The 12,532-nt window shown below is 35.0% G+C and overlaps 1 protein-coding gene and 1 non-coding gene across 2 annotated transcripts in view; both read left to right on the forward strand.

Annotated features, from left to right (window-relative positions):
- The window catches only part of MTPN (myotrophin), a 41,871-nt gene extending 37,187 nt beyond the window's left edge, over positions 1 to 4,684 (forward strand). The window contains exon 4 of the mRNA XM_035551046.1: positions 1,426 to 4,684. Within this exon, the coding sequence (XP_035406939.1) occupies positions 1,426 to 1,512 (87 nt within the window). The 3' untranslated portion in view covers positions 1,513 to 4,684. The remainder of the gene's footprint in view (positions 1 to 1,425) is intronic.
- Positions 4,685 to 12,017: 7,333 nt separating this feature from the next.
- On the forward strand, positions 12,018 to 12,089 carry TRNAG-UCC (transfer RNA glycine (anticodon UCC)). Its single transcript has one exon. It is a non-coding gene; the product is annotated as a tRNA-Gly (tRNA).
- Positions 12,090 to 12,532: the final 443 nt, after the last annotated feature.

A 12,532-nucleotide genomic window follows, 5' to 3' on the forward strand; every position in this document is an offset into this window, starting at 1 on the left:
TGTGTTTAAAAAATACTGTAAAGACATCTCCTTAGAATGGCAGGTGGAATATTTCCCTCTTTGGCAGCAAGTTACAGTAAGGTGAGATCCAAAGTACTAGGAACAATTACAGTGGGAATTGTAGCGGCAAGAGTTGTCTTGGGAACAAACAAGGTATTACATGTGGAAGTTCAGCTGGTTTTTGTGTGTGTAGCCTTTTCTCAATAAAGAAGCTCTTGAAATTCTAGGTCCAGTATGTTCTTAGAGAATTATTGGGTGTCCTTTACAATGTGTCCTTTACAATTAATCTATGCACTTTCTTCCCTTTAATGTACTGGAGAAGAAATTTGTATTTTATAGACAGGTTATACACCAAACTAAAGGCAGAACTCTTCAGCACGTGTTCTTGTCGAAGCATGTCTGTACCCACAGTGTTCTTCCTGTCATTTGATTGAGCTAATGCAGGCATTTTAAAGTGAGAATTGCATATCTTTTCATGAGCAGTTATTCTGGCATCTAACTTATTTTCAGGAAACATCTTTGTCTTGATCTCTGTAGTTCTATATTATCTAACTTTTATCCTTTTATTTAATTTATTTAACTACCCTATTTATGATTTACTCTGGGTTTTTACTTTTACATATATGACTACACAGTGTTCAAAACAAACATGACTAATTAATCACTCTTTGCTTTTGTGTTTTTTTTTCTTCCACATTTCTGGCACTGGGGCTGCTTCTGTGGTTACCATTCTCCTACTGCCCATTTGGTACCCTCCTGCCCATTTGGTACATTTGTTATCATCCGTGAAGTAATACCAGATCTGTAAATAAAATGCCTCCCTATTCTGTTTAGTTGTTTTTAAGGTAGGCATAGCTTATTCAGAAACTTATTCAGAAAGGTTGTTCAATTTTTCATTTAGAATGACTTCGTTTTTTTTCCATGTAGTAATAAGGTTTTTTTCCTTCTAAAATGGAAGAGAAGCACAATGCTAGATGGATGTAATCTGTTATGATATAGAAAGAAAACACTTTATGTAAGCTCTGAAAGGTCTTGTTAACCAATTCAGAATGTGGAAAAAGATGCTGCACCATAGATTTCGTAGAAATGTATGAGACAAAATTTTTACATTCATATGAATAGTTACTGAATACAAATTCTTATAGTTCTGTTCTACGTTAATTGATAAATTGTTGAGCTTGAAACTTGCTCTGTGACAAAGGTTTCTTGGCTTTTTTTCTAGCTATGAAGTTTGAAGTTTAGCTGCATGCTGAATAGTTCGATAAGTAAATGTGGCCTGTTTGGTTTCTAAATGAAAACACGTACTGGACTGAAAAGCTGTAATTTAATCAGTGTAATTATCCAAGTTAAGTAACTGTTGTGATGTGCTTGATACTTACACAGCCTAACTTTATGAATTGACAGTCCTTCTCAATGTCTTTACAGGGTGCTGATAAGACTGTGAAAGGCCCAGATGGACTAACTGCCTTTGAAGCCACTGACAACCAGGCAATCAAAACTCTTCTTCAGTGACGGATGGACTGATATCTTAAATGTCTCTCCTGTGGCCTCACACTGCTGCCTGTCTGTCACTCTTTGCATCTTCCAGCTTCTTCAGCTAAATACTTTGGGGGGAGGGAAATTCTTTATGAATCAGACTAGTTAGGGGCCTGTATCGAAGATAACCTGTTTGGAGAGGGCTGAAAACAATTATGAGCAGTGTCCCTCTAGGACTCCTTTTCAGTGCACAATCTCTTCCCATTTCTAGTGAAAACAGAAGAAGAGAGACCATGATCTTGAATTTTTGGCTTGTAAACCTTCTAGGTTAGTACTAAGATTTTCATTGGAAGATTACTTTAGATGGAAAGTACTGTGCTATGTACCTGAAACTAATTGTGAAGGGGACAATAGTCCCATGCTATTAGTGTCTGCTATAATCTGAAGTGTAGTAATGTAGGTGGCTGGGTTGCTTTCCTCTCATTTCTCTCTGGGTAGCTTTATTCTTCCTCTGCCTAAAGCTTACGTTGCAGTTTTGAGGACTTTTGATACTAGTTATTGGAGCTGGTCTTTTTATTGACTAATTGGATGTCACACTAATATTTTTTCTGACTCTTGAGTAAACCAGAAAAGATGAGTTGAGGCATGGTGTTACACTCCAGAATATCTGCCAACATAGTTTAGGATGCTTGTATTTGAGGTTTTTTTTTCCTTTGCATGTTCTAGTCCAAGACAGGTTTAAAACAACTGTTTTTGAGAAAGTTAAAAACATCATTGCACTTATTTCTAAAAATGACTAGAAAAGATAGAATTTATTCTTTATTCAGTATGTCAGCATAAAATTTATCCACATGCAAAAGCTCCAGGCTGTTTTGTATGCAAAGATAATCAAGTCGTGCAAAATAAACAGTAATTATTTAGACATAAATGTCAGGTGAATATAGTTGTTAAACTTCTCTGGTAATTTAAATACTTGGGAGTTTTCTAAGTTGAGATGTTAAGAACAGAAAGACTTAGAAGTTGAAAGCTTCACTTGCTCTTATTGCTGGGGAAGGCAAAGTAATTGTGGGTATCCTTGATTTGGTGCCTCATTATTGGCTGAACAAACCTCTTAAATTTCATTACTAAAGCATGGGGCTTGTTCTGAAAGTTCCCACTACAACCAAACCACATTAACCATTGACTTCTAGATATGACTTATTGTACCAGTAAATATGGCAGTGCTATTGAGAGCCTTGACAACTCATGAGACGGTATTTAAGAAATTACGTTAGAGATTCCTGTCACATCCTATAGTCCTCAGGAATGCCTGAGCTTCTGGCTTTCATCTTGAGAATTTTCATTAGAATGCTGATTCACCCAAGACTGAACAACAGGTTTTTTTAAACAGAATTGAGTACCACAAACTATAAGTATTTTTTTCTTTTTTGAAAACAGATTTCAAACTTTCTGATAACATATACAGAATACAGAAAACAATGTATATAGTATCTCATGCTGAATTCATTAAAGTAGCTGATACTACTTTGATATCGCTGTTGAAATTGAGAGGATATGTAGAAATAGGCTGGTGACTACAACTCATAAATATTTAATGGAGACTTAGTTTTACTTGAATCATGTTGCATATTATTATTGAATGTTTCAGCTATAAAAAGCCTTGCATTTAGATTGTAAAATGAGAACAAACTGATTTACACATACATGTACATTTATATCCCATAAGGAAAACAATGGAGCAAACAATCAACTCTGGCCATCAACAGTGCAGTGCAATTACTTTTTGCTTCTTGGATATGGGTGTCGAGGAAGAGCAGAAAGATTGGAAATAAGTGATAAATCAATTGGTGAGCTGCTGATAAAAGATGAAGCATGTTTGGTGAACAGTGCTTTTAATGACTATTTAAAGAGAACTCTTTGATCTTATCTCTGATCAGTGCTGAATTGTCATGTCATTGTAGTAGTGTTTGAACACAGACTATAGGTTTAACTATTCAGCTATAAAAGTAACCATCTTTGGCATAAATTTGCCTCCATATTATGCTAGTCAATACTTAGCTATTAAAGTACTAGTCTAGAAAACTGCAATCTGTTTTTATGTGGAAAACTTGATTATTCAAGTTTGTATTGATTAGTGTCAAGTTGTCTGGCCATAGTGTTTGTTTTTTCTCTCTGTATTCTTTACTGCACTTCCCTTAAACTAGCTTCAGTGAGCATTATAATAGTAAAGAAACATCATCTTTGTACTAACTCTTGCGGTGATTCACTGAGGTAATTTTGCCTCCCTTTTTCTACAGTTATGTGAACACCTTGTTTTTTTCTTACTTCACTTGAGGGGAAAAAATGCAAACAAACTTCAGTGAGACAAGTATTAATTTGGCTGTAATATACACCCAAGCTGCCTTTCCAGTTCGTTAAAAGATGGCATTTAATGTTTGACTTGTAAAGAAGAAATACTCTTTTGCTTTTTGCACTACATGAGAGGTGATTGATCATTTTGTCCAGGATTAAAAAAAAAAGCTAAATTTTTTTTGTAATTCTCTAGAAACTGGGCTTGTTCATTCATTCCCTTCTTGTTAATTATATTGTGGGGAAAAAGTAATGGGTGGGTGCCTGTATCTTTGAGTAGGTCCTAACTAGATGAAAATACCAAACTGTAAATTATTTTACATTCTTTAAAGAACATTTAAATACTTTGTCCGACTGGAATCACATACACTTCGAAATCCACTCTGTTCTTAAACCTTTTCCTTTGAAACTTGTGCTGAATAACGTATAACCTAAAATGTATTTCGGATTTTGTACCCTCTGCTCCTTTTTGTTAAGGGGGAGCAAATTGGAAAAGGAATATAGTAGCTAAATGGAACTTATCCTTGAATATGACATTGAATTATTAGTAGAAGAGGCTGGTAAGAGTGGAGTGTACTAGGTCAAGCAATTGCAGTGTTGCATGCAAAATTTCAAAATGAACTTGTCTTAATTATATTTTGTAAATGGATAAACAATCATCTTTCTACGCAGTGATGGAAGAAAATTAGTGCTCTGTGCATTTTGATATTTGACTTCCTCTTTTCACCATTGTTAACTGTTTTGACACAGTTGGGTTCATTATCATGGTTCATAGACATCAGAATGCTAAATGATACTGTATTTTTAAGTTTGTGTTGCAAGAATGAATGGAATAAACTTGAATTGTGCGATATGGGAATCTGGAGTCTTACTTCTCCTTTTGCTTCTGTGTTTTATTAATCTGTTTGGCTACAACTTTGTATTTGCCTAGAAGGCATTTGTGCTTCATCTCCCTTTTTACAGTGATTAAAATACTCAGATAATTAAGATCTAAATGTGGAATGGAAGCTCCCTTGAGAACTAAGTATATAAAGCTTTTGATTAATTCTGTGGTCTTGTAGTCTGCATTTCCCAGTTAAATGGTAATGCATAATATTGAAGATCTGTTATTCATCTTAAATTTTAAGAGGCATTCTGTAGTGGGTGTCCCTCTTATTACCTCTTAGGGGGACTATGAATTACTTTAGTCTTTATCACGGAAAGTAAACCAGTTGTTTACAGAAAACACAGATATATAAATAAAATTGTGTACAAATGTATATTCGTTATTCTTCCTGACTTTGTCAGGGCTACCTGCAGTAGTGATTTATATCCAATTGTTTGATATGGTTTATTTTTAAAATACGGACTTTTGAATAAAAAAAAAAATTGAAGTGGGAAAATTATATGAATATGAAAAAAAAAAAGTGAGGATTCTAAAAGAAAATTAGTTTCTATGCTAAATTTTGGAAACAGGGACTTAATGCTGTATGCACGACCTTTCAGCCAATATTGGAAAACGGAAGAGGGGGTTGTGTTCATCGTAAAGTTTTCCAAAGCAGTTCAAATAAGGTGATAGCTGGTGGCAACTGATGTGTGCTTTGGTTCCTGTCCCCATCCGGTTTTTTTGTTTGTTTTTAATGGATAGATAGCTTTTCTGCAGGACAAAGCACAAGCTAAGCTTTAGAATGTAGATTTCTTTCATTTTTTATGGCTAACCAGGTTCATCTATACATGTAAACACCCTCATATTTGTTTGTCCAGTCTTCTGGAAGAAATGGATTTCTTAGCTCAAGAGGAAGTTGGCCTGAAAAAGCAAATTTTTTCAATTGGATTACTTGATTGTTTCTCTGTTTTGAGAACAGTATATTCTCCTGAAAGCTCTCCTCAAAATATTTTTGTTTTACTCGAAAGCTGTTCCAAGATGCCAGTTTATAACTAAACTATTCTGTAAACTTTGAGACATAAAAAACCTGCATTGATTGGAAAGCACTTTGTTTCTTTAGTACTTTGAAAGGCTTCAAAAGCATACAGTATTATCCCACTCAGGAAGTGACTGACAATTCCTAGGAGTAGCACATTTTTCTCCCTGCCTCAGCAGTCAAAACAATGTTTATAATAACTCAAAACTAGAAAAAAAAATCCAATGAAATACTGTAGTTTGCTGTTGTGATCTAATGTTAATGTCTGAAAGCCCGTCTTCAAACAGGAAAAGTCCTGGAATCTTCGCTCTTTAAATTGTATCTGGAAAGCACCTGTATGCACACCTCTCTTCTCCGGCTAGAGAATACACAGCTACTAGTCTTGAAATAAATAGGTGATTTTGAAAAAGGAAGCATGTCTGTCTAGCTGATGTCCCACACAGCGGTAACCATGACTGTGCAGATTAAACTTCTTCAGTCTAACTATGCCTGTCTTACTGGGCTGTCTGTGCTTCTGTTATCTAGACACTGATTTGGTGGAGATGGCTGCTCTGTGCACACTTAGTCTGTTTCTAAATCATTGTTATCTGTGATATCATGTGATGTGAGGGAGATCAGCAGATGAAAGGAAATTAAAGGTAATTAGAAATAATATTCACATCTAGCTCTGTAGTTGCTACATAGCAAATTTAAACTTTTTTTGAAAAAAAAAATGTAAAAACAGTATAACCAAATTGTTTTTATATGATCCATTTTGCCTTTAGTAGTCCAGTCTCTTAAATGGTAGAAAGTAACGCCAATTTGAAATAAGAATAGAGAACACTTCTGTTTTTTACACACACGTATGTATACAGTTGAGGTGTACATCTCCTTGTAAGAGGAAGAGAGCTTCAGTCTTAATGCTAGATCAATTCATGCTGCTCACTTGACTAGACTACACGCTTATGTATGTTGATGCTTTTGATAGGTATTTAAGATTTTTGAGGAGAACCACCTGTGATACGGATCATAGGTACTTCTGGTGAAGAAAGTTTCAGTTTTATCACAACTTTTTGGGAACATCCATCTGTCCTTAAAAGCAAGTCTTTTTTCTAGTAAGAGCAGTTATTTAGATTTTCTCTAAGACTTCATTCAAGCTACCCTTTAAAGGAGCCTAATGAATACTAATGACTATATTTAAAATACAGGATGCAGTATGTCCTTCATACTTAATAAATAAATAAATAAATAAATAAAATAAAATAAATAAAAAAAACTGACAAAGCTCTATAGGAAAGGTCAGCACTACTTAAAAATAAATGTTTTCCAAGCCTTCAGAATAAGGGGATGCTTTGCTAAATCTAAATGTGTGAAACAGCAATATTTCATTCCTGTTGTCAGCACTATCTAGGAACATGTTTATATATAGATATAAATAAATTTTGCAGGAGCTCCCTTCTGCACATTAGTAACAGAGTATCATGAATTTTAATCTTTTGTAGAGTGACATTAAACCAAATATCATCACTACAGGCAATTAAAAAAAAAAAAAAACCTGTTCCATAAGCTCCATTGACTACTTCTAGTGTTTTGCTAGTACTGCAAAATCAAACAAAAACATGAAAAATAGTATGAAAACTGCATTAGAGAAACTTCAGGAAGTAGTAGGGGAGGAATCAATGATGACTGAAGGGTTTGCATTTTCCCAAGCCTGAAGGTAGAGACTAATCTTTGGTAAATAGATATAAAAGGGATGTGCTTTCATAAAGATAACTATCCCTATATATCTGAGAAATGTACTGAGGTTTTAACTGTAGACAGTTCGTCTTCACCAGACAAAGTTAGCATGTTTTTAAATGTACAGAATAGAAGGAATTATCAGGTCAATATTGTGTAGATGAAGGAAAGTTGCGGGCATATTTTAGCTCAGTCAGGATAGTGGGCATGATGCTGACCACAGCTTCCACAGTGTCTCTGATGATCAGGCTGTTGAGTGCTTGCATTATTTCATTTAGCTTTCATGGCAGCTTTTTGTATCAGTCAGCAGTTACACAATGTTTCCAAACTTTTAAAGAAACAACCTGAATCTGCTTTTCTGGCAATACTTGCTTCCTTCAATATGGTGAAAACTTTCCTGAGGAAAAAAGTTAGGTTTTAATCTTTTATATTAGGATTGGAGGGGGGTAAGCTGTTTCCACTTAGAGGTTTTCTCTGAGAATAAAGTTAATTCTAAGACCGAAGACCTAGTTTGATAAAGGAATGCAGTATTTACCAATAAACATGGATGTAAAGGGAAACAATGTGCACCGGTATCACAATGCTAGCTATTACTTAAAGTTAATGCTCTAAGATGGTAAGAAAAAAGCTTCAGTTTTCTAAACTATAATTACTTAGGTAAGTAGTTCTCCTTAAAGCTGTGTAAAGATATTTAGAGAGAATTATTGTTTTTAATTGCTAAATTTGTCATTTAAAGTTTCAGGGGACTTCAGTTTCACCTAAATTGAAAACTACAAGCTTAGAATTTATAGTTTTGTGGGGTTTGGTTTTCCTGCTTTACTGATGAGATGAATCTAAGAGCTGAATGAGAAGAGTAGTAGTGGTAGTGGATGCATATGTATACTGTGTGTGATGCATATATACATAAGACTGTGATTCTTCTGAAATGCTGAAGCTGAGAACATAGGAAGATTTTTAAAACAAAGTAAGGCCACATCTCTGTTTTGTGCTTTGTGTTATCTGTTATTATGATGTAAGTAAGAGATGAAGAAGCTCTGCTTCTACCTTGAAATATTCATCACTTTTTTGCTACCTTTTTTTTTTTTAAAGCATTATTCATGACCAGCAAACAAAGTTTGCAAAGCCTTTTTGGTGCTTTGCTGGAAAGTCTTTGTTCTGTTGAGGAGGTAAATTTTGGAAAAGGAAATGAGAATCAGTGTTGTCTAAGAGGTTAATCTGAATTCAAAACCCAGGAGTTCCGCAACAGTGGAATCCACCACCAACAGGGAACATCCACAGACAATGGAAGATCAATCCACATAACCAGTGTGATTAAAGTACAAAGTAAAGAATTAGTGTAAACAATTTATATGAATTGATTTCCTCTAGTAATAATAGATTAAATCATTGCTATAGTGGCTGTGAACTGAGTGAAGATACTGATCTTGTCCTTCTAATTTAAGGACCCTAAAGCTTTATATGATTAGTTGATAAGACAGTTTGATATTAAAGGGCAGTCTCGTACAAGCATAAACTTTGATTAGTTGCAGTGTTTCCAGTGATGCACCATGTATAAAAGCAGCTTCTCTAGAATTACTTGAAGTCCTTTGATTAGAAATAATGCCACTGATAATAGGACCTGCTTTTGACAAGTCAGGATGGGAGGGAGGTGTATGCATTAGCAGTTTGGGGCTTTTATTCAAGGGGATATTGCTTGATATTACAAAGTTGAGAGTCAGGACAATGAGCCAAAACCAGTAGGTAGCGTATCTCAATTCATCTTCCAAATTTACAATAAAAATAATAATAAAAAAAAATCAAGCTAAATGCAAATTTCTTGTCCTACAATAAATTCAAGTTTGCTGTATGTATAAAAATTACTTGCCTTCAAAACAGTCCTTCATGTGTGTTTCTCATAAATTTCCTCTAACTGAAAATATTTTCTCAGTGCATTTATCAAAAACTTGTTTGTTCACCAAAGTTTTTGTTTCAGAATAAAGAAACCACTTTCTAATTCATATCAATGTTTAACTATTTTGCTTCAAAGTGTTTTGGAGGTTGGAAGTCTTGAAAATTATGTAGCTGTTCATGGTAATAAAGCGAAATACTTCCTCTTTCTTCTTTGAAATAGCCTTTAATTTAGAAATATAGCCTTTAATTTAAAAAGAGGCAAAATATTGCGGCAAAAATCCAACCACCCATTTGTCTTCATCTTCAGTAGGAAAACCAACAGCTATATTCGAAGTTGACTCTATTAGAGTTTGTTTTTTTCTCCCAAACTCATCAGTGCAGCCACCAAACCAGATCATTAGGACTCAGCTTGTTTTCTGCTTAGAATTGTGATATGCCTGGGATATCACCTGAACAATGCCCTGGAGTTTTATAGTGTGTCCTAATTGAGCTTCATACTACAGTCCGTTATAGTGCAAGGCAGAGGTAGAAGTTTATTTAGGACAAAGATCTGAGTGGAGTTATTACCTGACTCAGTTTCTGTATTGCAGAAGACTTCCCAGTATACATCTATCAACAGGTAGAGAATACAGATAGCTACCAAAGTTACTGTTAAACAGCAGTTTGTCATTACCATGTTATGATGGCCATAGCTCATCTGCTATAGTCTGTTAGAAGAAGCAAATTATTTCTAATGTTAGTTTCTAAAAAGTCTTTCCAAACATTGATTCTTTTTGTGCATGTGTATATATTTCCTTTCATATACTTTTCAAATATAACTTTGTCAAATTGCTATGAAAAACTATTCCTACACCTGATATCAATACCTACACATAGATAAATCCTGAACAGTTAGTGTAAATAGAATACAGGAGGGAGATGTTTGAGGCATTTGGTGAGATGTCATTAGAACTGGGTTCAATACAACAAGAACTAGGATCAATACAACAGTAACAAATTTGTTTTGTGACCATGCCCAAACCTCTCTGTATATCACGCGTCAATTGAAAAGCTCTTTTCTTTCCTTCATTTTTTATTTGTGCACTTGGCCTGTAAACTGACTGAAGGATTATCTCTCAGGACCTGACACACCTTAAAGTTTTTTTGTGTTTTCAGTCAGTGTCAGTAACCTTCTCAAAAGCACAAAAGGCCTTATTTAAAGAGAGAAGTGAAACAGATGGGAAGCACACCAACTTCTAATGTCAGAGGTTTAAAAGGTAAGAACAAAACTCAACCGTATAAATTAATAAAATTTCTGAAGATAGATTTAAATATTTGCAAAGCCATATTAAATGCTAACTTGAAAGAAAATAAAACCTACACAATAAGGTTGTATAACCTGTACACTTAAGGAGGTGCTTCTAAGGCTGTGTTCTCACTATAAACAGCTGGGTATAAATTGGCTGTTATCTCATCTGATTAAAAATAAATAAATAAAACTGGCACTTAACAGATGGTTGCTTTGGGGGAATGGAATTCCCCTGATCCCAATTTGCAAAACTTGGAGGTTGAGGGTTTTTGTTTGTTTGTTTTTGTTTTGTTTTGTTTTAATTGCTGTCAGAAGTGAAATTTACAAAGGTATACAGAGTGAAACGTACTGTAAATTAATGTCAGTCTCTCTGAGTAGTTTCTAAAGATCACATTTGGCCAGGCTCATTCATTCCCCACATGTCCAACTTGTAACGTGCTCTCATCTTCATCTTCCCTTCCTCAATGTACAGCTTTCTAAAGCTGTAGTTTGACCCCGCAAAAGATGCCATATAAAGAGGAATGGAAGTATCAAAATCACAGGATAAAAGACTTAGGAGAAATGAAGTGAAAAAAAGACTGTTTCAATCCTGTCTCCTTGCTACTACAGGCTAATTCTTCCCATTAAATGTTTCTGTAATTTGTCCCATTTATTTTTTATCAGATGCTTCATTTACTTGCTGTTCTTCCTCTTCGCATCAGGTGCACAGCAAAGAACTGTTATAGGGCTGGAACAAATTGATTTACTTTCCACTTGTTTTTCCCAAACACTACTGAAAGACCAGGTGGTTTCAAAATTCAGCAGTATTGGTGGTGCCAGAGATCCTTGGTGCCATCCTGAAGCAGTCTGAATGTAATACAGGTGTTTTCACCTGCATATTGTTTGAGACCTGGATGGCCTTTTGACTACTTTTCTCCTAATCCTACAAGTTGCTAGGCAGCTCTTCCTGAAAGAGGAGAGGGAGGGAAAAAAAAAAAAAGAGGGAGAAAGGGAACATTTGATAATCAACAGTTCACTGTTCAACTCCTGTCTTTTTCAAAGCCATCAAAAACATGAATTTTCAGTGTTTTTTTTTTACAATGTTAGTAGAGGCATTTTTTTTCCTGTTTATAGAAAAATTTACAGAAAGTTTAAAGCATTCTACTAAAAGATTTATTTTATCTAGGAATGCAGCAGGCACTGTCTAATTGGAAAGGCTGAAGGAAATAAAAATATGAAGTTGTAAATGAGAAAGTGATTGGCCAGTTTAAAAAGAGTCTATAGTTTGGAGTCTATGGTTTGGAGATACTTAGAATCATCTGTATTACCAAATACAGAGGAGAAGGAAGGGGAAAAAAAAAAAAAAAAGAAAAGAAAAAAAGAAACAGTATGAATTTTTTAGGACATTATGAAACAACGCGTTGGTGGTATAGTGGTGAGCATAGCTGCCTTCCAAGCAGTTGACCCGGGTTCGATTCCCGGCCAACGCATGTGAATTTTTATGTCAGGGGGACTGGATTTAGATGATCTCTAAGGTCCTTCCAACTCCAGCCATTCTATGATTCCATGAGATAACTGCTGAACCTTGTGTGCAAGAAGTGCTTGTCTGAAAAATAATTGCCGTGTCACATCTAAACCCCCAAATCCTGGTATCGTTTGAATTTATATTTGTTGGTAAATGCTGCTTAGCTTCTACATGTGGACCCAACTCTCACTCAGTTTAAGAAGCGTTCTGGGCAAATACCCATCCTTGCTGATGGATCAAAGGAAATACTGAAGTCCATTCTTTCTGCTTTGCTCTGCTACTTGGAAAGCTATCTCATGTTACTGGAGGGAAAGGTGGAACATAATATACTGGAGTTTTATGTTATGGAAAAACACAAGCAAACCATTATGAGCAATTTGAGCAACTGTTCAGTCTTGGGTTAGCATT

This window comes from Cygnus atratus, chromosome 1, assembly GCF_013377495.2.
Source record: "Cygnus atratus isolate AKBS03 ecotype Queensland, Australia chromosome 1, CAtr_DNAZoo_HiC_assembly, whole genome shotgun sequence".
Lineage (NCBI taxonomy): Eukaryota > Metazoa > Chordata > Aves > Anseriformes > Anatidae > Cygnus > Cygnus atratus.